Source organism: Salvelinus fontinalis, chromosome 6 (assembly GCF_029448725.1).
Source record: "Salvelinus fontinalis isolate EN_2023a chromosome 6, ASM2944872v1, whole genome shotgun sequence".
NCBI classification, from domain to species: domain Eukaryota; kingdom Metazoa; phylum Chordata; class Actinopteri; order Salmoniformes; family Salmonidae; genus Salvelinus; species Salvelinus fontinalis.
Window position 1 is genome coordinate 17814462 of NC_074670.1, and position 27097 is coordinate 17841558.

Consider the following 27097-nt stretch of genomic DNA (forward strand, 5'->3'; position numbering starts at 1 on the left):
GCATCAAGTTGACATGTAGCTGTGCCGGCAGTGTGGAGAAACCTCAGCTGGACAGGAGTCAGACAGAACACACACAGACATCATCTCTGAACAGTCCACTGCCTAAAGGACATCGCGCCAACTTGACACAACTGGTGGACACAATGGAGTCAACATGGGCCAGCATCCCTGTGAAACGCTTCGACACCATGTAGAGTCCATACCTGACGAATTGAGGCTGTACTGAGTGCAAAAGGGGGTGCAACTCAATATTGTACACTCAGTGTATATTCAGTTTTTTTAGAACAGTTAAGACATAGTCCTGTGTCTTGGTGAACATTTAGAATTCAGATAGAAGGCCAGGATCACGCAACACTGCCAGAGAAGATAGACAATAGCAGGTAGACATTTTAATAAACATTTTATCAACATTTATTTTGTGCCCGTCGGAATGTCTGCAAAGGTGAAATCTTCTAGAATACATTTTGGGGTTTTGCAGCTGTATAACAAAGAACTGTGTCGTAGATCTACTGTATGTGGCAAGTTAATGTGTTGACTGACCTGTGTCTTCTTTGCACATAAAAGGGTTAATGTGTTGACTGACCTGTGTCTTCTTTGCACATAAAAGGGTTATAAGTTAATGTGTTGACTGACCTGTGTCTTCTTTGCACATAAAAGGGTTAATGTGTTGACTGACCTGTGTCTTCTTTGCACATAAAAGGGTTATAAGTTAATGTGTTGACTGACCTGTGTCTTCTTTGCACATAAAAGGGTTATAAGTTAATGTGTTGACTGACCTGTGTCTTCTTTGCACATAAAAGGGTTATAAGTTAATGTGTTGACTGACCTGTGTCTTCTTTGCACACAAAAGGGTTATAAGTTAATGTGTTGACTGACCTGTGTATTCTTTGCACATAAAAGGGTTATAAGTTAATGTGTTGACTGACCTGTGTATTCTTTGCACATAAAAGGGTTATAAGTTAATGTGTTGACTGACCTGTGTATTCTTTGCACATAAAAGGGTTATAAGTTAATGTGTTGACTGACCTGTGTATTCTTTGCACATAAAAGGGTTAAGACGTGTTGCTGTGCGTTTTGTTGCCAACCTTACTTTGCTAGCTGACAACTTTACGTTTTTTACTTTTTACTTACCGTTTATATTTTTAGTTTTTCCTTCACAACTTTTTTTCCCTCATTCAACTTTTTCAATCCGGACGCTTCAACAGCCGAAGCTAAGTAGTAACATTAACATGATGCCTTCTAATTGCAGTCGCTGTACTCATAATATACAGAAGAACGATCGCCTTATGGCGAGGATAGCTGTGCTGCAAGCCCAGCTTCCGACGCAATCGTTAGGCAAGGGTAATTTCAGTGTAGGAAAGGATGAAACAGCGTCTGTGCCACCAGTAAGTACAGATAGTAGTATAAATCCCCCCGCTCAGTCCCCGCAGCCGGACAACTTTCTCATGGCTTCTGGAGGGAAATGCTGTTGGAATGCTCAACTGGTGTCGCTCATTCAGCCGACAGAAACTTTCAACCGGTTTTCCCCATTAAGTAGCGAGTCGGAGTCTGAGGTCGAGTCTTCTCTTGCCTCTACTCAGAGACGCCGAAGCTTCCCACCATTAGCTCTGACAAATTGAAAACCCTACTCATTGGCGACTCCATTACCGGCAGTATTAGACTTAAAACGAATTACCCAGCGATCATACACTGTTTACCAGGGGGCAGGGCTACCGACGTTAAGGCTAATCTGAAGATGGTGCTGGCTAAAGCTAAAACTGGCGAGTGTAGAGAGTATAGAGATATTGTTATCCACGTCGGCACCAACGATGTTAGGATGAAACAGTCAGAGGTCACCAAGCGCAACATAGCTTCAGCGTGTAAATCAGCTAGAAAGATGTGTCGGCATCGAGTAATTGTCTCTGGCCCCCTCCCAGTTAGGGGGAGTGATGAGCTCTACAGCAGAGTCTCACAACTCAATCGCTGGTTGAAAGCTGTTTTCTGCCCCTCCCAAAAGATAGAATTTGTAGATAATTGGCCCTCTTTCTGGGACTCACCCACAAACAGGACCAAGCCTGACCTGCTGAGGAGTGACGGACTCCATCCTAGCTGGAGGGGTGCTCTCATCTTATCTACCAACATAGACAGGGCTCTAACTCTAGCTCCACAATGAAATAGGGTGCAGGCCAGGCAGCAGGCTGTTAGCCAGCCTGCCAACTTAGTGGAGTCTGCCAATAGCATAGTCAGTGTAGTCAGCTCAGCTATCCCCATTGAGACTGTGTCTGTGCCTTGACCTAGGTTGGGCAAAACTAAACATGGCGGTGTTCGCCTTAGCAATCTCACTAGGATAAAGACCTCCATTCCTGCCATTATTGAAAGAGATCGTGATACCTCACATCTCAAAATAGGGCTACTTAATGTTAGATCCCTCACCTCAAAGGCAGTTATAGTCAATGAACTAATCACTGATCATAATCTTGATGTGATTGGCCTGACTGAAACATGGCTGAAGCCTGATGAATTTACTGTGTTACACTAGTGACCATATCCCCCGTGCATCCCGCAAAGGTGGAGGTGTTGCTAACATTTACGATAGCAAATTTCAATTTACAAAAAAAAAAATGACGTTTTCGTCTTTTGAGCTTCTAGTCATAAAATCTATGCAGCCTACTCAATCACTTTTTATAGCTACTGTTTACAGGCCTCCTGGGCCATATACAGCGTTCCTCACTGAGTTCCCTGAATTCCTATCGGATTATATTCAAATTTTTGGTGATTTTAACATTCATATGGAAAAGTCCACAGACCCACTCCAAAAGGCTTTTGGAGCCATCATCGACTCAGTGGGTTTTGTCCAACATGTCTCTGGACCTACTCACTGCCACAGTCATACTCTGGACCTAGTATTGTCCCATGGAATAAATGTTGTAGATCTTAATGTTTTTCCACATAATCCTGGACTATTGGACCACCATTTTATAATCCTGGATTATTGGACCACCATTTTATTACGTTTGCAATCGCAACAAATAATTTGCTCAGACCCCAACCAAGGAGCATCAAAAGTCGTGCTATAAATTCTCAGACAACACAAAGATTCCTTGATGTCCTTCCAGACTCCTTCTGCCTACCCAAGGACGTCAGAGGACAAAAATCAGTTAACCACCTAACTGAGGAACTCAATTTAACCTTGCGCAATACCCTAGATGCAGTTGCACCCCTAAAAACATTTGTCATAAGAAACTAGCTCCCTGGTATACAGAAAATACCCGAGCTCTGAAGCAAGCTTCCAGAAAATTGGAACGGAAATGGCGCCACACCAAACTGGAAGTCTTCCGACTAGCTTGGAAAGACAGTACCGTGCAGTACCGAAGAGCCCTCACTGCTGCTCGATCATCCTACTTTTCCAACTTAATTGAGGAAAATAAGAACAATCCAAAATTTATTTTTGATACTGTTGCAAAGCTAACTAAAAAGCAGCATTCCCCAAGTGAGGATGGCTTTCACTTCAGCAGTAATACATTCATGAACTTCTTTGAGGAAAAGATCATGATCATTAGAAAGCAAATTACAGACTCCTCTTTAAATCTGCGTATTCCTCCAAAGCTTAGCTGTCCTGAGTCTGCACAACTCTGCCAGGACCTAGGATCAAGAGAGACACTCAAGTGTTTTAGTACTAAATCTCTTGACACAATGATGAAAACAATCATGGCCTCTAAACCTTCAAGCTGCATACTGGATCCTATTCCAACTAAACTACTGAAAGAGCTGCTTCATGTGCTTGGCTCTCCTATGTTGAACATAATAAACGGCTCTCTATCCACCGGATGTGTACCAAACTCACTAAAAGTGGCAGTAATAAAGCCTCTCTTGAAAAAGCCAAACCTTGACCCAGAAAATATAAAAAACTATCGGCCTATATCGAATCTTCCATTCCTCTCAAATTTTTTGAAAAAGCTGTTGCGCAGCAACTCACTGCCTTCCTGAAGACAAACAATGTATACGAAATGCTTCAGTCTGGTTTTAGACCCCATCATAGCACTGAGACTGCACTTGTGAAGGTGGTAAATGACCTTTAATGGCGTCAGACCGAGGCTCTGCATCTGTCCTCGTGCTACTAGACCTTAGTGCTGCCTTTGATACCATCGATCACCACATTCTTTTGGAGAGACTGGAAACCCAAATTGGTCTACACGGACAAGTTCTGGCCTGGTTTAGATCTTATCTGTCGGAAAGATATCAGTGAATGGTTTGTGAATGGTTTGTCCTCTGACAAATCAACTGTACATTTCGGTGTTCCTCAAGGTTCCGTTTTAGGACCACTATTGTTTTCACTATATATTTTACCTCTTGGGGATGTCATTCGAAAACATAATGTTAACTTCCACTGCTATGCGGATGACACACAGCTGTACATTTCAATGAAACATGGTGAAGCCCCAAAATTGCCCTCGCTAGAAGCCTGTGTTTCAGACATAAGGAAGTGGATGGCTGAAAACTTTCTACTTTTAAACTCGGACAAAACAGAGATGCTTGTTCTAGGTCCCAAGAAACAAAGAGATCTTCTGTTAAATTTGACAATTAATCTTGATGGTTGTAAAGTCGTCTCAAATAAAACTGTGAAGGACCTCGGCGTAACTCTGGACCCTGATCTCTCTTTTGACTAACATATCAAGACTGTTTCAAGGACAGCTTTTTTCCATCTAAGTAACATTGCAAAAATCAGAAGGGCTGATTTCAAGGTTTTACTGTTAACATATAAAGCGTTACATGGGCTTGCTCCTACCAATCTTTCCGAGTTGGTCCTGCCGTACATACCTACACGTACGCTACGGTCACAAAACGCAGGCCTCCTAATTGTCCCTAGAATTTCTAAGCAAACAGCTGGAGGCAGGGCTTTCTCCTATAGATCTCCATTTTTATGGAATGGGCTGCCTACCCATGTGAGAGACGCAGACTCGGTCTCAACCTTTAAGTCTTTACTGAAGACTTATCTCTTCAGTAGGTCATATGATTGAGTGTAGTCTGGCCCAGGAGTGTGAAGGTGAACGGAAAGGCTCTGGAGCAACGAACCGCCCTTGCTGTCTCTGCCTGGCCGGTTCCCCTCTCCCCACTGGGATTCTCTGCCTCTAACCCTATTACAGGGGCTGAGTCACTGGCTTACTTGTGCTCTTCCATGCCGTCCCTAGGAGGGGTGCGTCACTTGAGTGGGTTGAGTCGCTGACGTGGTCTTCCTGTCTGGGTTGGCGCCCCCCCCCCTTGGATTGTGCCGTGGCGGAGATCTTTGTGGGCTATACTCCGCCTTGTCTCAGGATTGTAAGTTGGCGGTTGAAGATATCCCTCTAGTGGTGCGGGGGCTGTGCTTTGGCAAAGTGGGTGGGGTTATATCCTTCCTGTTTGGCCCTGTCCGGGGGTATCATCGGATGGGGCCACAGTGTCTCCTGACCCCTCCTGTCTCCGCCTCCAGTATTTATGCTGCAGTAGTTTGTGTGTCGGGGGGGGGGGGGGCTAGGGTCAGTTGGTTATATCTGGAGTACTTCTCCTGTCTCATCCAGTGTCCTGTGTGAATTTAAGTATGCTCTCTCTAATTCTCTCCTTCTCTCTCTCTCTCTCTCTCTCTCGGAGGACCTGAGCCCTAGGACCAGGCGTCAGGACTACCGGGCATGATGACTCCTTGCTGTCCCCAGTTCACCTGGCCTTGCTGCTGTTCCAGTTTCAACTGTTCTGCCTGCGGCTATGGAACCCTGAGCTGTCCACCGGACGTGCTACCTGTCCAAGACCTGCTGTTCTCAACTCTCTAGAGACAGCAGGAGCGGTAGAGATACTCTTAATGATCGGCTATGAAAAGCCAACTGACATTTACTCCTGAGGTGGTGACTTGCTACACCCTCGATAACTACTGTGATTATTATTATTTGACCATGCTGGTCATTTATGAACATTTGAACATCTTGGCCATGTTCTGTTATAATCTCCACCCGGCACAGCCAGAAGAGGACTGTCCACCCCTCATAGCCTGGTTCCTCTCTAGGTTTCTTCCTAGGTTTTGGCCTTTCTAGGGAGTTTTTCATAGCCACCGTGCTTCTACACCTGCATTGCTTGCTGTTTGGGGTTTTAGGCTGGGTTTCTGTACAGCACTTCGAGATATTAGCTGATGTACAAAGGGCTATATAAAATAAACTTGATTTGATAAGTTAATGTATTGACTGACCTGTGTCTTCTTTGCACATAAAAGGGTTATAAGTTAATTGAAATACAACATCAAATCCATTACCTTCACAAAAAAGGTACAAAAATATAAAAAGCAAACCAAACAAAAACAACCATTGTTTTCAAACCACTCACTCGGCATATAGGAGGTCACTGAATTAGGCCAACAGTTCATTTTTCAGTGCTAGTAGCTTGGGCTTCAGCTTTCCATCGTCGAGGTTCAGGAAGACTTTCTGCATGAACTCAAAGGTGCTGCCCAGGGCCTTGGGGTAGTTCAGATGGAGGGAGTAGAGTAGCCCAAAAACAACCATGAGAGCGTCTGGCCAGGAGCAGGAGTTAGTCATGACGATCTTATCCTCAAGGACAATGGATACATGGGCTGGTCTGATGGGTATACCACCCACCACCTCATTGTGCTGGCCCACCACTGAGAGAATGGAAACTCCATCCAGAATACCAGGGTTGCTGAGTTCTCCCACCTTAATGAGAGGAAAAAACGAAGTTTAAAAAACACAATAGGAAAGAATGCGTTGATAATGGTACAGGCTGTAAAACCAGGTGGCTACCTCGCAGATTTAAGACATCACAACTATCCTCTCGTTAACAACAAAGGGAGACCAGCCAGGACTGCAGAACGGGCCACGGTGATGTTCTTTTCTCCCTGTGAAGTGAACTAAAGAGAGCACATTTCACAATGTCATTTAGCATTTAAATAATCCAGTAAATTGAGCTCGTCAACCCCAACATAGGAGTGATCTAATCTGGTTCCAGTCACAGATAATAGGTGAAGCACATGTCCATGTAGGACATGGGTGGCCAATCTTATGCACAAAAAGCAGGTGTAGCTGCAGGCTTTTGTTCCAACCAAGCAGTAAACAAAGTCTTGGTTGAAGATTAGTTGATCAAGTTGAATCAGGTGTGTCACTGCTTGGTTGAAACAAGAGTCTGCAGCCACACCAAGATTGTCCATCCCTGATCAAGTGAATCCCACTGACCTGCTCGTTGTACACTCTCAGGATGCTTGAGAATTCCCTCCATGGGTGGTGGACTTCCCCCCCTTCTCCCTGAACAGGGTCAGCAGGCGGGGTGTGTGGTGGTCTAAGGCAGCGTAGAACGTCTGCTGCAGGCTCTGGTTGGTGATTCTCTGAAACTCAGCATGTACCTTAAGCAAAAGACAAAGCACACAGAAAATCCCAATTTATGGTAGTCAGGCAAGTTGAGTCTGCCCTGAGAATTTTGTTACTGATAACCATGATTTGTAAGTACAACTATGAGTACAACCATGTGTCATGCATCAAAAAGGTCTGAACTGCAATGGAAATGTAGATTGTTATGAGCACATGAATTGACAAAGACAACTTTTCTTTGTCTGCTTAACCTGGGCTTCGAGGAAGAGTGCTGGCCAGCATGTTCTGAGATGCTCTACCGAGGGACTGGATTTAACCATTTCTTGGCGTCGGAGAGCATATGTCTTCTGCATGTGTTGATTGATGAGTGGCAGGTCTCTGTTTTCTTTCATCATCTCGTGGACCATCTCCAGCCAGTTTCTCTGTCACTTGGGTACGCTTTGGAATTGAAGATTGTCCAAGCCATCCGATCAAGAATGTTGTGTTTTTGAGTCCTTGTTATTTTCAGCACCGTTTCATGTCTCAGATATGCACAATTGCCCTCTCTCAGAGCAAACTCAACCTCCATCGATAAAGTGGGTATGACAAATACTTCAGGTCGCCTGCCTAACCGCTCTGGTGGGCGTCCTGTAACTCGGTGGCTGAGACTCCGGCTAAACCGAGGTCTGCATCACGTCGTATTTGCAAAACTTTCACCGTAGCCCTAGGAGAAGGCAAGTCTTTAATGGTCTCTAAGTTGAAGAGCTCATTGTTGAAATCAGGGTCTTCATAAAGAAGACTGAAATCACACTTCAGATGCAGTTTCTCCTTGAGCGTTGATATCAGCTCATTCAGTGAGTCAGGTTGAGAGGGCAGAATCACTTTCTCTATTCTGTTGTCGTTGAGGATGGCTTTCAGTTTGATGGCTTCATTTACAGACCCTTCTGTCTCCATTTGGAATGTGAAATCTGAAGAAAGGACACAGCGTCAGCAGGGCCTAAAGCCACAGACTGTACGATTTCCATATCATTTCCACTAATAAAATGCCCCTTGATTTGGAAGAGTATTACCTAAAATACAACTAACAACAACCGCACGACTGTGTTATAATACATTGTTTGCTGAAAGGCATAGCTATATGCCCACTGACCAATGTTATGGCTTGGCGATACAGTGGGGCAAAAAAGTATTTAGTCAGCCACCAATTGTGCAAGTTCTCCCACTTAAAAAGATGAGAGAGGCCTGCAATTTTCATCATAGGTACACTTCAACTATGACAGACAAAATGAGAATTTATTTTCTCCAGAAAATCACATTGTAGGATTTTTAATGAAATTATTTGCAAATTATGGTGGAAAATAAGTATTTGGTCAATAACAAAAGTTTATCTCAATACTTTGTTATATACCCTTTGTTGGCAATGACAGAGGTCAAACGTTTTCTGTAAGTCTTCACAAGGTTTTCACACACTGTTGCTGGTATTTTGTCCCATTCCTCCATGCAGATCTCCCCTAGAGCAGTAATGTTTTGGGGCTGTTGCTGGGCAACACGGACTTTCAACTCCCTCCAAAGATTTTCTATGGGGTTGAGATCTGGAGACTGGCTAGGCCACTCCAGGATCTTGAAATGCTTCTTACGAAGCCACTCCTTCGTTGCCCGGGCGGTGTGTTTGGGATCATTGTCATGCTGAAAGACCCAGCCACGTTTCATCTTCAATGCCCTTGCTGATGGAAGGAGGTTTTCACTCAAAATCTCACAATACATGGCCCCATTCATTCTTTCCTTTACACGGATCAGTCGTCCTGGTCCCTTTGCAGAAAAACAGCCCCAAAGCATGATGTTTCCACCCCCATGCTTCACAGTAGGTATGGTGTTCTTTGGATGCAACTCAGCATTCTTTGTCCTCCAAACACAACGAGTAGAGTTTTTACCAAAAAGTTATATTTTGGTTTCATCTGACCATATGACATTCTTCCAATCTTCTTCTGGATCATCCAAATGCTCTCTAGCAAACTTCAGACGGGCCTGGACATGTACTGGCTTAAGCAGGGGGACACGTCTGGCACTGCAGGATTTGAGTCCCTGGCGGCGTAGTGTGTTACTGATGGTAGGCTTTGTTACTTTGGTCCCAACTCTCTGCAGGTCATTCACTAGGTCCCCCCGTGTGGTTCTGGGATTTTTGCTCACCGTTCTTGTGATCATTTTGACCCCACGGGGTGAGATCTTGCATGGAGCCCCAGATCGAGGGAGATTATCAGTGGTCTTGTATGTCTTCCATTTCCTAATAATTGCTCCCACAGTTGATTTCTTCAAACCAAGCTGCTTACCTATTGCAGATTCAGTCTTGCCAGCCTGGTGCAGGTCTACAATTTTGTTTCTGGTGTCCTTTGACAGCTCTTTGGTCTTGGCCATAGTGGAGTTTGGAGTGTGACTGTTTCAGGTTGTGGACAGGTGTCTTTTATACTGATAACAAGTTCAAACAGGTGCCAATAATACAGGTAACGAGTGGAGGACAGAGGAGCCTCTTAAAGAAGAAGTTATAGGTCTGTGAGAGCCAGAAATCTTGCTTGTTTGTAGGTGACCAAATACTTATTTTCCACCATAATTTGCAAATAAATTCATTAAAAATCCTACAATGTGATTTTCAGGAATTTTTTTCTCTAATTTTGTCTGTCATAGTTGAAGTGTACCTATGATGAAAATTACAGACCTCTCTCATCTTTTCAAGTGGGAGAACTTGCACAATTGGTGGCTGACTAAATACTTTTTTGCCCCACTGTATGTGTTGAGAGCTTGTCAGTGAACCCACCTTCAGAAGTGGATACTTGGTCTGGATATTCTTTGGAATCAGACTCTGGGTCCTCCTGTCTTAGACGGAGGCGCCACACTTGAGTACATGGCTGCTGCTGCTCAGGGGCAACCTGCACCAAAGTGATAGTAGCTTCAGCCTGCTGCTGGCAGTCTGACTCTGGAGGGAATGAGAAACAGTTGGACATGTAGATCTGTTAAAGTTGGAATATGTTTTGGTAAAACTGCCACATCTGTTTGAGATATTACAACAACAAAGATGTCATTTCAAACAACATTTTATTCCCTCAGACATCATTGCATGCGATAGAACAGCAGTGTAACTACTAGGTACTATTTTTGTTCTATTACTTTGCTCAGCCTGGTCTCAGACTAGACGTAACATAGTAAAAGTAAATCCTGGATGCTCAAATGAGTATGATATGTTAAGTTTGGTATGTTTACATAAGACAGAAGGTTACTTCAGGCAAAAACGAAAGGAGGGTGGTTGGTCAGGGTGGATGGATGGGCGTATAATGGAAACGTCTGGTAACCCAAAGGTAGCGTGTTCTAATCTCATCACGGACAACTTTAGCATTTTAGCAACTTTTCAACTACTTACTACTTTTTTGCTACTTTGCAACTACTTAGCTAACCCCTCCCCTAACCTTACTCTTAACCCTAATCCCTATCCTAGCTACTTTAGCCAAAACAAATTGGAATTCATAACAACGTTTTGCAAATTCATAACATATTGTACATTTAGCAAATTCATAACATCACACAAATTGGAATTAGTAACATCCACAAAATGGATGATGGACATCCACAAATTAATACATACCATATGAAACGTAACAAATACTAAATGAAATGTATCGGAATTACGTACCGAATAATATGAAACGTTGATACCAGGTTGCGTTACTGGATGCTCGTCTCCCTCCTCCTTTTCAAAAACAAAACCGGAACAAATGCAGTGGAGCTGCTTCACACTTTGAGGATCTCAGCTCTAAGTCCAGTTCCCCGGACTTCACTATAAATTTAGGTTTTGTAACCGGCACTTCAATGAAGATTCGCCATTGACAAACATTTTGGATCTGGGTAGAAAGCTTGCTAACGTTATTAGATAGACACCCGTGTAGCTACCCCTCCCATTTTGTATGTGGTTAGACGCTACAAACAATTGACTGTATGAAGCTACATATCTCCTTTGTACAACATCAAAAGCCCACGAAGACGTTCGTTCTCCTCTTTCGTACGGAACATGTCTACCTGGTACTCTGCTATCGTTTTTTCAACGACCCCAAATATCTCCTCAGCAGCCGCTGTTAATTTCTGGTTGAGAAATTCTCTCAACAACTCTCTTTTAGACAGTTTTTATTGTTTATTTTCTTCCATGCAAAATTAGCATGCACTTCTGCAGAATATAAACACAGAAGCGCATGCCCCTCTGTGTAGGGCATCACTAATTGACTATCGCCCTCTGCTGGAGTGGAATGCGACAGTCTTCTTCTATGATATCATGGCGGTACGCAAAAACAAACGTTTAAAGTGCATGTCGCCACCTACTGTGCTGGAGAATGCGATCAATCATGGTCTGCCTAATTCTATACTACCAAGCAAATTTAATTAAATAAAACAATAAATCCCAACTAACTTCTACCCCCCCCCCCCCCCAAAAAAAATGCCACGCCACCACAACCCATTAAACTTGATCTATATCATGCTAAAACAATCCACCCTTAAGATTGTTCAGCATGTCTACAACCATTTCAACAGTAACATATGTTACTCCCAATAACAGCTTTTGCCGCATCCACAATAACCTTCAACTTGGCATTTCTGCTTTCCACAACCTGAGTCGTGTTGATAACCTTACCAATGAAAGCTATGAAGTTAACTTTATTTACTATCAAAGTGTCCTTTGACACAGCACATTCATAAGCACAAGATTTATGAACAGGTCTCGAAACCATGCCAGGTCCAGTAGAAGCACCAGCCTGACATTAGGTCCACTTAGTACAGTAAGCTCAACCATGGAAGCTCAACCATGGAAGCTCAACCATGAAAGCTCCATCATTCCACACTGTAGTTCCACCAATCTGTTTTACAGCCTCTGCATACAATACATCATGACTGATTCTATAGCTCTGAGCCTCTCTCTGTACCTGGGATCCACCAAATGGGGATAGGACAGATTCTCTGACATTGAAACTGATGAATCCTTTCTGTACTTGTCTGGGTAAAACATTCTCAAACGTCAGCAGCACTGATAAGCTTTCACTTCTTTGACCCTCTTTCCTACTGATCACCCTTTTGGCCTCAATCACTCTGCTTCCTGTCACATTTCTGTAATATCATCTATGAACATAGATATTGGGACCGCAGTGATGACTCCCCTCAACCTAGTATTGGCACCCCTGACATTACTTTTAATATTCTTCCCATTAAGCTTTCCATCAGGCTACAACAAAATATGAACAATCTACCATTTCCAATGAACTGGGCTAATCTGACTTTAACCATCTCTTTTTGTACTGCATTGGTTAGTTGGATAGGGTGTAAATGAGGCCCTGTGGTCTCATCAAACACAATCCACTGCTTTCAGTGTCAGCTCTATTCTCCCCGTCTTTCCACTACTGACCATTCCTTGACCCGCATCCTCCCACTCCAGACCATCAGAACTGACACCCATTCTGTTCACATTCCAGCACAGCTGTTGCTTCTCCAAACCTTTCTCCATTTCGTCCACACTACTTGCCTCCTTTTCGGCTGTCAGACTTCCAAACTTCTCACGCATCAACAACTCATTCACCCAGTTCTGACTCCACACAATTCTCCAGGCACGAAGTCATTCAAACAAACCTCAAATCTTGTGCATCACAACACAAACTCCAAGCGAGCGCTTCCTCCTCTAGCTGACCGAACTCCTCTTGGGACGTCCCTACCCCATGGAACTACTCTTCGTGCAACAGGTTCTGTGTCCACACCAGTATAACTCACTAAATGATTAGTGTGTAGATGCAGCCATTTGATAGACAGCTCAGAGATATTTCCACTGCCTTTACAGAGGGCTTTTATTTAAAGATGTTCCTAACACTTGTATTGATTTCATCAGATAATGGTTGCATGGTTGGTGTTCCCAACATGATCCCACAACGCTGCCAGAGAAGAGAGAAGCTGAAAAAAAGACACTGCAATGAACACATTATCAGCCATTTATTCTGTAGTACTTAATGCATGTCTGAGAATGTACAATATCTGGGTTGGTTGAAAGAAGAAGCTCTCATTTCAGGTGGTATATTTAGTTCCCATTGAACATAGCGTAACTGTATCATACCAATTCTCTATACATGTAAATACACATGAAATGAAATCATTTTTTTTCCCTTGGTGCATTTTGGCATTAGGCTCAGAGGTAAGTATGACATTTGGTGTATGGAAGATCTTGCCACATTAAACACAAGGGAACAAACATTCTAAATACTAGGCTGTTTGCAACATCAGGGCAGATCTATTGTGACATATTACCATATATGAACAAGACATATTACTCTCAAGACCAATGCAAGGTTTATATACAGACAGAGAACAGTGGATCACATCATGTCCTCTGTGTCATCCTATAACTAATGAGCAGGGACTCCTGTTGCTCAGAAACCCACTAATTGCTCTCTGTAAGAACGTGATATTCATCAGAGAGCAGTGTCCTAAGGAGAGCTATCTCCTGATTCTCCTCTCACGTGTCTCAGTCTGCTGTCTGATTCTCTCCCTCCACACAGGGATCAGTCATGTGTTCTCCTCCTTGTAAACCCTCTTCACGTGGCTCGGTATGGTCTGAATCCATTGTGGCATTGGCCACATTCACGACACCTACATGTTTGTGAGCCGTCTGATGCTTCTTTAACATACTTGATGTGGTAAAGCATTTCCTACACACAGGACACATGTATGGCTTCTCCCCTGTGTGAGTCCTCATGTGCACTATCAGAGATGTATTCTGGCTGAAACATTTGCCACAATCTTGGCATTGATGTGGTTTCTCCCCTGTGTGGCTCCTCATATGTAAGTTTAGGTGTCCGCGCTGAGTAAATCCTTTGCCACAATCATGACAGTGAAACGGCTTCTCCCCTGTATGACTCCTCAAATGCCTTTTCAGGAAAGTATCCCAAGCAAAATATTTACCACAAATATGACAACACTTTGCTCCGATGTGAGTTTGTAGGTGATCTATCATACTTTCTGTGGACTGACAGAATTTTCCACACACACCACAAAGATGTTCTTTATCCTGTGTGTGCGTTTGCACGTGATTTAATAAAGAAGCCATGGAGTCAAATTGCTTTCCACATACCTTACAACTAGGAGCAGCATCCCAGCTTACACTGGGTCTCGAGTGTGATTTTAGATGGTTCAATTTCCTGTCCTGAACACTATGAGAACTTTGTCCTTTTACCGTCTTTGTTCTCTTTGATTTGAGTGGCTTTAACGTTAGACCTGACAGAAGTCCTCCACTCTCCATCCTGTCAATATGTCCTCTGTTTTCACTCTGAGATGCAGAACACTCTCTATCTACTGGAGAGAAGGGCTGAGACTCTCTGGTTGGTTCTGATACACCATAGTCTTCTACATAAGGTTCTGTTTTGATCTGCTCAGTTGAGGTGCTGGGTAGAGAGTATCTCTCTTCAAGTGAGGACTGAGTTGGGTCCTGATAATAGTCACTTGATACACAGCCGTAAGAGTTTATAAACTCATTGAAAGGATTCTCATCCTCCTGACTGGTCCTTGGTTCATTCTGTTCATCTTTCATCCGTGTGGGTTCTGGGTCCTTCTGCCCCAGACTGGGGTTCCAATCCTGCTGCTCATCAGACACGGTGACAGTGAGCTGCTGGAGGTCTGGAGATAATGGGGGGAAAAAACTCAAAAGCTGACTTGAGACGTAGCTAGGCTTACAATAATTATCTTTTTACAGACCTTGGTTTTGTAAATACTGTACAAAATTAATTAAATTGAAAGCTAATCGTAATTCATATGAAATTAACGTTATTAAAAGAAATACACACCTGCTCGTCTATGTAACTTGATCTGTGGCTTAGAACGAGTATCCAGCATGCTCCGTAGACGGCTGTTCTCCTCCTTTGTGTGAGAAACCTCTTCCTGGTACTCTGCTATCGTTTCTTCAACGACACCAAATATCTCTTCAGCTGCAGCTATTAATTTCTGGTTGAGAAACACTCTCAAGTACTCCATTTTAGACATTTTTTTGTGAAGAAAAGCTGTCTAGCTAGCCAAGTTAGCCAGCTAGCTACCAACATAAACAAAGTCAACAAGACAAAGAGCGCTGCCAGTCTTTGTGCGTGCACGGTATAATACATTTTGCACTGTCGCCCCCTACTGGAGCGGCCGGCACAGGTCGTCGCGATCCTGCAGGTGGCGCCAGCTGTGCTGCTTTTGAGAAGAGGGCTGATTAATAGGCAAAATTAGTTCATCATTGATCAGATTGAATAAGTATTTCCCAATCTATTCTTGGATGTCCTCCAGTGTGTGCATTTCTATTAAAGCCCAGCACATAGACCTACATGTAGTAGAGTGCAGAGCTGGTGGCGCTGCTACAGCACTACTGGTGCAAATCTGAAGTTTAGATCAATCAATGCCTCCCTAGATCACTAAAGTACACAAAAAATTAAATACACCATAATGCTATCACTAATCCAACATTCTCATGTCTGCAATTAATTAAAGAAAGAGAAGAGGAGTGATGTACCGTGCCTTCGTATTCATAACCCTTGACTTATTCCACATTTTGTTGTTAGTCTGAATTCAAAATGTATATAAAAAAATACAATCTCACCCATCTACACACAGTACCTCATAATGACAAAGTGAAAATATGTTTTTAGAAATACATAAACATCTCATTTAAATAAGTATTCACACCACTGAGTCAATACTTTGTAGAAGCACCTTTGGAGGTGATTACAGCTTTGAGTTGTCTTGGGTATGTCTGTATCAGCTTTGCACATCTGGATTTGGGGATTTTCTCAAGCTCTGTTAAGTTAGATGGGGAGCGGCGATGAACAGCAATCTTCAAGTCTTTCCACAGATTTTCAATGGGATTCAAGTTTGGGCTTCGGCTGAGCGACTCAATAACTTTTATTGTTCTGAAGCCATTCCAATGTTGCTTTGGCTGTTTGCTTAGGGTCACTGTCCTGTTGGAATGCAAATCTTCACCCCAGTCCAAGGTCATTTGCACTCTGATCAGGTTCTCATTAAGTATTGCCTGTATTTGGCTCCATTCATTGTTTAATCTATCCTTACCAGTCTTCCAGTCCCTGCTGCTGAAAAGCATCCCCATAGCATGATGCTGCCTCCACCATGCTTCACAGTAGGGACGGTATTAGACGGGTGATGAGCTGTGTCTGGTTTCCTCCAGACATAGAGCTTTGCATTCAGGCCAAAGTGTTCAATTTGTCTCACCAGACCACAGAATCTTTTACCTTATGATCTGTCTTTCACGTTCCTTTTTTTGCAAACTCCAGGCATGCCGTCATGTGCCTTTTTCTCAGGAGTGGCTTCCGTCTAGCCTCTCCCATAAAGCCCAGATTGGTGAAGTGCTGTAAAGACTGTTGTCCTTCTGGCAGGTTCTCCCGTCACAGCCAAGGAACTCTGAGTGGTCATTGCGTTCTTGGTCACCTCCCTGACCAAGGTCCTTCTTGCCCGGTTGCTCCGTTTGGTCGGAAGGCAAGCTCTAGGCAGAGTCTGGGTAGTTCCACATTTTTTTCAATTTCCCAACGATGGAGACCACTGAGCTCTGGGAAACTTTCAACACTCTAGACATTGTTTTATACCCTTCCCCAGCTATATGCCTCATCACAATTGCATCTCAGAGAACTACAGAGTTCCTTGGACTTCATGGTATAGATTCTGCTTTGACATGCACTTCTTCTTTAAGTTTTTATTGGCGAATCGCAACCAACTGGCAGGTGCATACACCACCACCTACTGTTCTGGAGTGTGAGGCCGGTCACGACCTATATATACACCACTATATTCTCTCAACTAACCCCGAATTTCAAATAAAATAAAATAATTCCCTACAAACCTCACTACTCCCGTTATCTCCACATAAAATACCACCTTCTCCCTATTCCCGTTCAACCTCTCTGACCCTGTCAAACAACCTCTCCCTTTCTACATCACACATTTCACAAAATAATATGTTCCATTTCCTCTACCATACAGCCATTACACATTCCAGTACCATGCTTCCCTATCAATTTCCAAGATGAATTCAATTCCGTATGCCCTAATCTCATCCTACACAACATAACTTCCTCCCTTCTGTTCCCATTATATGACACTCTCCTGTACAGATTTCCTTGTACTATAAAAATGTCTGCCTTTACTACTTTCATCCCATTGTCTCTGCCAGCAATCTAACCCATTTTTCCGAATCAATGTTTTAATTTCCTCTCTACCCAACTGCACCTGAATATCCACAATATCATTTCACTGCTTTTTTGGCTATTATATCTACTATATAATTTCCATTAACTCCTTTATGAGCTGGAATCCAACAGAACTGAATTTCAATACCATTTCTTTGTAAGCCCAACAACAGCAGCATTATTTCTACCCATAAATCCTCATGTTCTGACTTTCAAATCAAAATCTAATATTATTTGTCACAAACACATTTAGCACGTTATTGTGGATGTAGCGAAATGCTTTCCAGATCTTAAACTACACAAAACAGATGCAGAGTCCGAACATATTGCTATTCTTCCTGGTTGCACCTCCTCTATCCATTGCAATCCAACAATTTTCACAACCATTTCTGTTGAATCTACAGATAAATCATTTGCTAGCCTCTTGCATAGATTAACATCGAACTCAGGAATAAACGCACCTGCTCCTGTCTTCCAATTCATGGGATCCTTTGAACCATCTGTATGCACTGCAAGACAGTAATAAAACTGATTAGTAATATATTGATCCACTATTGTTGCTCCATGATCTTCTTCACACCACCGTTTCTTCTCTTCGATCAGGCTAAAATTGACATGTGGTCTTGTATAAAACCACAGTGACACATTTCCTATTGCCACAGATGGCCCTATAACAAGCTCCCTGAGTCCATCTTTATAAACCCCTTTTCCAAATCTCTGGGTCAAAACCCCTCTTTTGATATCTTTCATATTACCAGCAGTCTTCCAATACTGACAGTGTAGGATGATCTACCTGTTATGGGATTTTTATGAATAATGACTAAATTATGTATACATTTAACTTAGAACTATAACTAAACAGAATACTACTATGTTACTGTATGGATGTATGAATCTTATTATAATCATAATACTGAATATAATGTGTGTAGTTTTAGTCAAGAATTAGAACAAGGACTTTCTGTTCCTTGTTAGAAACGAATGAAGCTATCGTCAGACCGGCTGGAATGCTGTGTTCCTTACAGGACATTCTGTCTCTACCCAGGGAGGGGAGAGACCTTGGGCTAGGAGTAGATTGTTTAACAGGTGGCAGACAATGTGGGAAGGCTTGTGAACTATATTGCCATTGTATCCGAGAGGAGGAGAGACAGTTATGACGAAATAATGAGGTATATAAACTAATGTACATGATTTTATGGGTAGTACTCTCGAGAATAAACGCTATTAATTGATTGATTTTGAGACTGGTTTCTGTCCATTTTATGCAAATAAGTATCTTACAAATTCTTAGAAATGGGCAGAGTGTTTTAATTGAATTGGTTGATGAACATATAGGAATGAAATTCCTTTAACACTACCGTACTACCCTTCAGTCTTGCCCAGTATTCCAGGGTACACTTAACGCTAAGGGATAGTGGCATTTCCCCATTATCTACTTGTAAAGCCTCAACCGGTGTAGTTTTAAATGCACCATCGCACATCCTGAGTGCCCTAGATTGCCTATCTGCCCTCTCTGACATGCACTGTCAACTGTGTTACCTTATATAGACAGGTGTTTCTTTCTAAATCATGTCTGAACAATTGAATTGGCCACAGGGGGACTCCAATCAAGTTGTAGCGACAGTTCAAGGATGATCAAAGGAAATTGGATGCACCTGAGCTAAGGGGTGTGCATACGTCAATGAGATATTTCTGTAATTCATTTTCAATACATTTCTAAAAACATGTTTCCACTTCGTTATTATAGGGTATTGTGTGTAGACGGGTGAGAAAAAATGAATCAATTTTGAATACAGGCTGTAACACAACAAAATGTGGAATAAGTCCAGGGGTATGAATACTTTTTGAAGGCACTGTATTTCATAGAAATAAAGCCAGTCGATTCAGAGAACGACGTGTTTTAATGCACTTCTTGTATTGTCTGAAAGACTCTCCCTACACGGGACAACTGCCATGTTTCCAGGAGGATTTTCATCAGGTTGTCATTATGTTTTCTCCCTCTTGTGAATGTTCTCGTACCTTCTAGGGGACTTCATCCATTTGAAGCATTTAGCAGCAATCAAATCCATTTTCTTTTTGTGACACGCTTTGTAAGGAACAGGTGTAGACTAACAGTGAAACATAATTGCACTGTCTTACCCAGAGCAACTTACAGTTAGTACATTCAAAACAGGTAAAACAACCACATATCAACAGTCACTGCTAGAAAAATATTTCCTCAATAAAGCGGCTGAGTGAAACATGTATCACAAACAAGGTCCACTGTCAGTATTTTCTACACTAAAGTATTCTGTGCATTGTCATTATGCCTTGCCAAACTTCCAGTCAATGCAAAGCCTCTGCCAGTCATGGCAGTGACGCCTTCTTTTCCATGTGAAATCTCAAGCCAGGTTGACTGGGTGCTAGTGCTGAAATACATGTCACAAAGATGGCAACGATATGGTTTTTCCCATGTGGATCTTCATGTGTAGTTTCCGGTGATAATTCTGCTTGAAGCCTTGGCCACAAAACTGCCCTTATATGGTTTCACCCCTGTATGAGTCCTGATGTGAACTGTCAGATCAGGGTTTCTGCTGAAACATTTGCCACAAACAGGGCAGCGATGTGGTTTCTCCCCAGAGTGGCTCTTCATATGCACAGCCAGGTTTCCACTCTGACTGAATCCTTTGCCACAATGATGACAGCGAAACGGCTTCTCCCCTGTATGACTCCTCAAATGCCTTTTCAGGAAAGCATCCCAAGCAAAATATTTACCACAAACATGACAACACTTTGCTCCGATGTGAGTTTGTAGGTGATTTATCATACTTTCTGTGGACTGACAGAATTTTCCACACACACCACAAAGATGTTCTTTATCCTGTGTGTGCGTTTGCACGTGATTTAATAAAGAAGCCATGGAGTCAAATTGCTTTCCACATACCTTACAACTAGGAGCAGCATCCCAGCTTACACTGGGTCTCGGGTGTGATTTTAGATGGTTCAATTTCCTGTCCTGAACACTATGAGAACTTTGTCTTTTTACCGTCTTTGTTCTCTTTGATTTGAGTGGCTTTAACGTTAGACCTGACAGAAGTCCTCCACTCTCCATCCTGTCAATATGTCCTCTGTTTTCACTCTGAGATGCAGAACACTCTCTATCTACTGGAGAGAAGGGCTGAGACTCTCTGGTTGGTTCTGATACACCATAGTCTTCTACATAAGGTTCTGTTTTGATCTGTTCAGTTGAGGTGCTGGGTAGAGAGTATCTCTCTTCAAGTGAGGACTGAGTTGGGTCCTGATAATAGTCACTTGATACACAGCCGTAAGAGTTTATAAACTCATTGAAAGGATTCTCATCCTCCTGACTGGTCCTTGGTTCATCTTTCATCCGTGTGGGTTCTGGGTCCTTCTGCCCCAGACTGGGGCTCCACTCCTGCTGCTCAGGGGACACCACCTCATCAGACACTGTGACAGTTAGCTGCTGGAGATCTGGAGAGGAGAGAGGGATGAAATAGAAAATTCAAGAGCTGACTTGATGTACCCAGCTAACAACAAAATGTTCCCACAACTTTATTTGAATATTTCCTTAAGCGTCTCATTCGGTCATTAACTAACGTTTTCTTAGGAATGTTCCCGGGATGTGCAAGGCATGTTTCCAAGAGACCATTCCCTTAATGTCAAATAGAACATACCCAGAACATGGTTACCATGTTCTCAGAACGTAATATATTAATGTTCTAGACATGTTTCATGGGAATGTTGCAAGAACATTCATGTCTTCAGTTTTCTGCTGGTTAGGAGAATATTCCATCAATGTCCCACCAAACATACACAGAACATGGTTGTCATGTTCTCAGAACATGAGATATTAATGTTCGAGACATGTTTAATAGGAAAGTTGCAAAAACATTTGTGTCCACAATATAAAATGTTTTACACATCACGTCTTGTTACTGTTGCCAAGCCAATTAAGGCCCTGATTGGTAAACCACTGATTCATTTACAACTCTTTGTCTGTTGGCAAGGTTAGGGAAACTATTACACGGAGTGCTTTTAAAATACTGTGTTTTCAACTTCCATATTTGACCTACATAATTACATTGTGCATGTTCAATTAATCAGTAATTATTATTCAACATGTCCACACCTGGGATTTGAACTCTCAACCCCTTAATTCACAGTACTCCAATCTTCCTGCTACACCATCATGTCTGTGTAAAGTAGGCTGTCAGTTCATCTGATTATTCTCTTATTTATTTTTTATTTTCTTATTCCAGCAATTTAAGGGCTTTCTCTATAGTTGTCTAATATTGATGGGTCATATTAACCTGTTTTAATGATACTTCTGAATCACTATGATCAATAAAATATTTTCTTGGGTGTACTTTTAACAGAGATTTACTTCAAACACTGGTGTGTTGTAACTGTTGCCAAATAATGACTAACATATTGCTAAGAATGTGAGAGTAGGTCGACTCTCCTGCGGGTCTCAAACCAAGGCCACTAGCACCAATGACGAACAACCTAACGACTGTCCCAATGAGGGTTATTTCTAGGGCAGGGCTCTCCAACCCGGTTCCTGGAGAGCTACCCTCCTGTCGGTTTTCATTCCAACCCCAGTTGTAACTAACCTGATTCAGTGTATCCACCAGCTAATTAGGATAATACGGTGTGCTAGATTAGGGTTGGAGTGAAAACCTACAGGATGGTAGCTCTCTAGGAACAGAGTTGGATAGCCCTGCTCTAGGGCATGAACTCATTGGGGAAAGGGGGATTCCTAGTCAGTTGTACAACAATGCATTCAACTGAAATGTGTCTTCCGCATTTAACCCAACACCTCTGAATCAGAGAGGTGCAGGGGGCTGCCTTAATCGACATCCACGTCTTTGGCGCCCAGGGAACAGTGGGTTATCTGCCTTGCTCAGGGGCAGAAAGACAGATTTTTACCATGTCAGCTCGGGGATTCGATCCAGCAACCTTTTGGTTACTGACCCAACACTCACCAATAGTTAGGCCCTGTCAAGAAGAAACCCTAACCCTCCTCCCTAGACACTTGAGTAGACCTGAAACAACTTGATATGTGTAAGCAGGAGGGTGAATGAACTTTGAAGTAACTCTCAGTTCTGTTAAAAGTACACTCAAGAAAAACGTATTGATCCTAGTGATTGAGGAGTATCATCAAAACAGGTTAATATGCTGCACAAACATTAGATAATATAGAAAGCCCTTCAATTGTTGAACTCAATCAAATCAATGAGAGAATAGTCCAATTAACTGATAACTGACACAGACATGGTGGCGTAGCAGGAAGATCTGAATGCTGTGAACCAATAGGTTGTGAGTTCAAATCCCAGGTGAGGACATGTTGCATAATAATTACTGTATAAATCAACATGCACAATGTAATCATGTACCGGTATGTCAAATGTGGTAGTTGAAAACAGTGTGTTAAAAGCACTGTGGGTGTGTGAGTAACCTTTGCCAACAGACAAAGAGCTGTGAATGGATTACCAATCAGGGTCTTAATGGGTTTGGCAACAGTAACAAGGTGTAATGGTTTTTGGGTGGAGAACGTTTCTTTCCGACAAATCAGGCGACATACTGACAACTGATACACAGAAATGTTATTGCAATGTTCCCATGAAATATGTCTAGAACACGAATCTCTTACATTCTGAGAACTTGGCAACCATGTCCTGTGTATAATTTGTGGGACGTTGCTGGAATAGTTTCCTAACCCTCAGAAAACCGGACATAAATGTTTTTGCAACGTACCATAAAGCACGTCTAGAACATTAATGTTATATATTCTGATAACATTGTAGCCACGTTCTTGATAAGATCTGTGTGACATTAAAGGGAATGTTCTAACTTTAACACCAAAACATGCTAAACGGGTTATCAGAATGTTTTTGCTAACAAAGATAGAATGTTTCCATAACTAAAGGAAAACTGGACAATCAAACATGGGACGATTACGGGTAACATAAAAAAAAAAAAGTAATCTCCCTTAAATTGTTAGCCGGTTAGTTAGATGGGTTTAAGATTGAGTAATCTTTTTACAGATATTGGAACTATCTACACTCAACATTTTATTTCATTGATGGCTTATCGTGTCTCATTTGAAATGAATGTTGAAAATAGAACACACCTTGTCTATGTAACTTGATATCTGGCTTAGCACGGATATCGAGCGTGAGCCGTAGACGATTGTTCTCCTCCCTTGTGCGAGAAACCTCTTCCTGGTACTCTGCTATCGTTTCTTCAACGACACCAAATATCTCCTCAGCTGCCGCTATTAATCTCTGGTTTAGAAACATTCTCAATAACTCTATTTTAGACATTTGTAGAGAAGGTAAATTGGCTAGATAGCTACCAAGTCGAAAATATAAGGAGCGCTGAGGCGAAGCGAGAGGTTTCACTCTCCCCTAACTCTGTCCAAAACAAGCCCAATGCGTTTACATGGGCTTATTTTTTTTACCCAAGGTCGTCGCCTTCCTTCCCATTGTTAGGGCGGAGACATGAGCATCTCGTCATTATATAGTCTTTGTGCGTAGACGACATAATACATTTTGCACTGTCGTCCCCTGCTGGAGCGGAAGGCGCAGGTCGTGAAGCTCCTGCAGTTTGCACCAGTCTATTCTGCCTTTGAGAAGAGGACACTGATTTCTGAGCAAAATTAATTAATCTCTCGTCATTGATCAGATTGAATAAGTATATCCCAATCTATTGTTGGAGTTCCTCCAGTGTCTGTACATTTCAAATCTAATCCAGCAAATAGACCTACATGTAGTATACTGCACAGCTGGTGCAAATCGGAAGTTTAGATCAATCATTGCCTCCCTAGATCACAAAAGTACGCTAAAAATAGAATACACCATAATACTATCACTAATTCAACATTCTTATGTCTGCAATTAATTAAAGAAGAGGGATATATTTCCTAGAAATAATGACAGTAGATTTAGGGAATGAGATGTTTTAATGCACTTCTCATATTGTCTGAAAGACTCTCCCTATATGGAACAACTGTCATGTTGTCATGAGGTTTTTTGTCAGGTTGTCATTATGTTTTCTCCCTCGTGTGAATGTTCTTCTCGTATCTTCTAGGGGAGTTCATCCATTTTAAGCATTTAGCAGCAATCATTGCATTATGTATGTTTTTCATAAAACAATTGTATGGTTTCTCTCCTGTGTCAATTGGACTTCTTGCATTTACATTTTGGTCATTTAGTTGACACTCTTACCCAGAGCAACTTACAGTCAGTGTATTCAAAACAGATAAAACAACCACATATAGGAACGTTGCAAAATTGTTGAACTGCAAGAAAAATATTTCCTCAATAAAGCAGCTGAATGAAACATGTATCACAAACAAGGTCCACTGTCAGTATTTTCTACACTAAAGTATTCTGTGCATTGTCATTATGCCTTGCCAAACTTCCAGTCTATGCAAAGCCTCTGCCGGTCATGGCAGTGACGCCTTCTCTTCCATGTGAAATCTCAAGCCAGGTTGACTGGGTGCTAGTGCTGAAATACATGTCACAAAGATGGCAATGATATGGTTTTTCCCATGTGGATCTTCATGTGTAGTTTCCGGTGATAATTCTGCTTGAAGCCTTGGCCACAATATTGGCACGTATATGGTTTCACCCCTGTATGAGTCCTCATGTGCACTGTCAGGTCAGGGTTTCTTATGAAACATTTTCCGCATAAACGACAGCAAAATGGCCTCTCCCCTGTGTGAATCTTCATGTGTGTGTTCATATAAGATTTACTGCTGAAACATTTCCCACAAACAGGGCAGCAATGCGGTTTCTCCCCAGAGTGGCTCTTCATATGCACAGCCAGGTTTCCACTCTGACTGAATCCTTTGCCACAAAACTGGCAGCGGTACGGTCTCTCCCCTGTATGAATCCTCTTGTGCGCTGTGAGATCTGGATTTTTTCTGAAACACTTGCCACAATCAGGACAGCGAAACGATTTCTCCCCTGGGTGAACCTTCATATGATCATTCAGCTCAGCACTCCCAGGGAAAAATGTACCACAAACATGACAAACTCTAGCTCCAACGTGGGTTTCTATATGATCTAACATGCTTTCTGTGGACTCTAAGTGTATTCCACACACACCACATAGACATTCTTTGTCCTGTGCATGCTTTCTTGCATGATTCACTAAAGAAGCTAAGTAGGAGAAATACATTCCACAAAATTTACAGTGGATATAGGCACTTTGTTTTCTTACTGTCTGTGATCTCTTTGATGGTGATCTCTTGGATTTAAGTGGCTTTGAACCTGACAGAGGTCTACTCTCTACCCCTTTGACACATTTCATGTTTTTACTCTGAGCTGCAGAAGACTCTGTATATTCTGTAAAGAGGGGCTGAGACTCACGGGATGGTTCTGATACTCCATTGTCTTCTGCATCAAGTTCTGGTTTGATCTGTATCATGTTCTGTTCAGTGGAGGTGCTGTGTAGAGAGTAGTTCCTCTGTGCAGTCGAGGTGCTAGGAAGACAGTACGTCTCTTCGTAGTCTTCACTTTGGGTTTCATAAAGAAGTGAGGACTGAGTCAGGTCCTGGTGGTTGGAGTCATTTTTCAAAGATGACTCTAGTTCCTCCGGTTCCTCTTTTATCTGTATGTAATGTGGGTCTTCCTGCCCCAGACTGGGGCTCCACTCCTGCTCACAGTGTTGCTGCTCAGGGAACACCTCCTTTTCAGATACAGGGTGAGTGGGCTGTTGGATGTCTGGAGTGAAGGATAGAGAATTAAATAAAACATCTAAAATGTTGACATGAATAGTATTCTAGTTAGACAGCTAACGTTATCTAGGTATTTAGATAGATACTAACATAGCTAGCTAGCTACATTGTCATTGGTTGATAAATCATGACATTGATCACTTGACATAGGCAAAGAACGTTTAAAATATAACAGCTATCAGCCTCAGTCACACACCTATTCTGTGTAATAGTATATCTGGTTTAATAACGATATCCAGCATGCTACGCAGACGGCTGTTCTCTTCCTGGTACTCTGCTATCGTTTCTTCAACGACGCCGAATATCTCCTCAGCTGCCATTGTCAATCTCTGGCTGAGAAACATTCTCAATAACTCTATTTTAGACATTTTTAGAGGAGAAAAGTTGTGTCAGCTTGCTAGCGGATAATCACAGGAACATTTACAACAACATAGCGTAGACACTATGCGGTTAACAAAGGAGGGCGTTCCTTTGAGCACGGCGGCAAACACATTTTTTACTATCGCCACCTACTGGAACGGAATGCGACTTCGGTGCTTCAAATTGTTGTCCTTTTTCTCGCCCAAAAAGCTTGGAACGGGAAACATAGTCAGTCAGTTGTATAGGGTCAATTTCACGCCATATGTATTGAATTCAAAATAAAATAAATCGTGAACATGAAAAATAAAGTTGAGAATGTAAACATTATATTTTCGAGGACGGGTGAAATAATGGATGTTGAAATCAAAAACCAAACAATTGAAAGCAAAATGTATATCATTGTAAACAAAAATCAGATATTAAAAGCAAAACCCAAAAACGTGTAAGCAAATCATTTT

At 42.2% G+C, this 27097-nt stretch overlaps 3 protein-coding genes and 1 long non-coding RNA gene across 5 annotated transcripts; all 4 read right to left on the reverse strand.

The window, feature by feature from the left end:
- Window positions 1-369: 369 nt before the first annotated feature.
- On the reverse strand, window positions 370-11537 carry LOC129857232 (uncharacterized). Of its 2 annotated transcripts, XR_008759887.1 has the most exons (6): window positions 10975-11537; window positions 10105-10263; window positions 7568-8263; window positions 7185-7351; window positions 6756-6862; window positions 370-6668 (listed from the first exon to the last, which is right to left on the reverse strand). It is a non-coding gene; the product is annotated as an uncharacterized LOC129857232 (long non-coding RNA). The 2 variants fall into 2 exon arrangements; XR_008759886.1 differs by lacking the exon at window positions 7568-8263.
- Window positions 11538-13289: 1752 nt separating this feature from the next.
- Window positions 13290-15443, reverse strand: LOC129857234 (zinc finger protein 37-like). Its single transcript, XM_055925276.1, has 2 exons — window positions 15149-15443; window positions 13290-14981 (listed from the first exon to the last, which is right to left on the reverse strand). Exons 1-2 carry the CDS (start codon window positions 15342-15344, stop codon window positions 13834-13836), a joined length of 1344 nt encoding a protein of 447 aa, XP_055781251.1. The 5' UTR covers window positions 15345-15443; the 3' UTR covers window positions 13290-13833.
- A 3972-nt stretch (window positions 15444-19415) lies between these two features.
- LOC129857235 (zinc finger protein 227-like) lies at window positions 19416-24018 on the reverse strand. Its single transcript, XM_055925277.1, has 2 exons — window positions 23667-24018; window positions 19416-21004 (listed from the first exon to the last, which is right to left on the reverse strand). The coding sequence occupies exons 1-2, from the start codon at window positions 23857-23859 to the stop codon at window positions 19995-19997; spliced, it is 1203 nt and encodes a 400-aa protein (XP_055781252.1). The 5' UTR covers window positions 23860-24018; the 3' UTR covers window positions 19416-19994.
- Window positions 24019-24478: 460 nt separating this feature from the next.
- LOC129857233 (zinc finger protein OZF-like) lies at window positions 24479-26755 on the reverse strand. The gene is made up of 2 exons (XM_055925275.1): window positions 26476-26755; window positions 24479-26265 (listed from the first exon to the last, which is right to left on the reverse strand). Exons 1-2 carry the CDS (start codon window positions 26645-26647, stop codon window positions 25058-25060), a joined length of 1380 nt encoding a protein of 459 aa, XP_055781250.1. The 5' UTR covers window positions 26648-26755; the 3' UTR covers window positions 24479-25057.
- Between the last annotated feature and the right edge of the window lie 342 nt (window positions 26756-27097).

Bases quoted from the DNA above. Each gene is read 5' to 3' on its own strand.
- LOC129857234 (XM_055925276.1), bottom strand. From the start codon at position 15,344: ATGTCTAAAATGGAGTACTTGAGAGTGTTTCTCAACCAGAAATTAATA. The intron at 14,982-15,148 runs GTGTGTATTTCT...CATTATCTCCAG, and splicing joins CAAGTTACATAGACGAGCAG to ACCTCCAGCAGCTCACTGTC.
- LOC129857235 (XM_055925277.1), bottom strand. From the start codon at position 23,859: ATGTCTAAAATAGAGTTATTGAGAATGTTTCTAAACCAGAGATTAATA. The intron at 21,005-23,666 runs GTGTGTTCTATT...TCTCCTCTCCAG, and splicing joins TATCAAGTTACATAGACAAG to ATCTCCAGCAGCTAACTGTC.
- LOC129857233 (XM_055925275.1), bottom strand. From the start codon at position 26,647: ATGTCTAAAATAGAGTTATTGAGAATGTTTCTCAGCCAGAGATTGACA. The intron at 26,266-26,475 runs GTGTGTGACTGA...CCTTCACTCCAG, and splicing joins TATACTATTACACAGAATAG to ACATCCAACAGCCCACTCAC.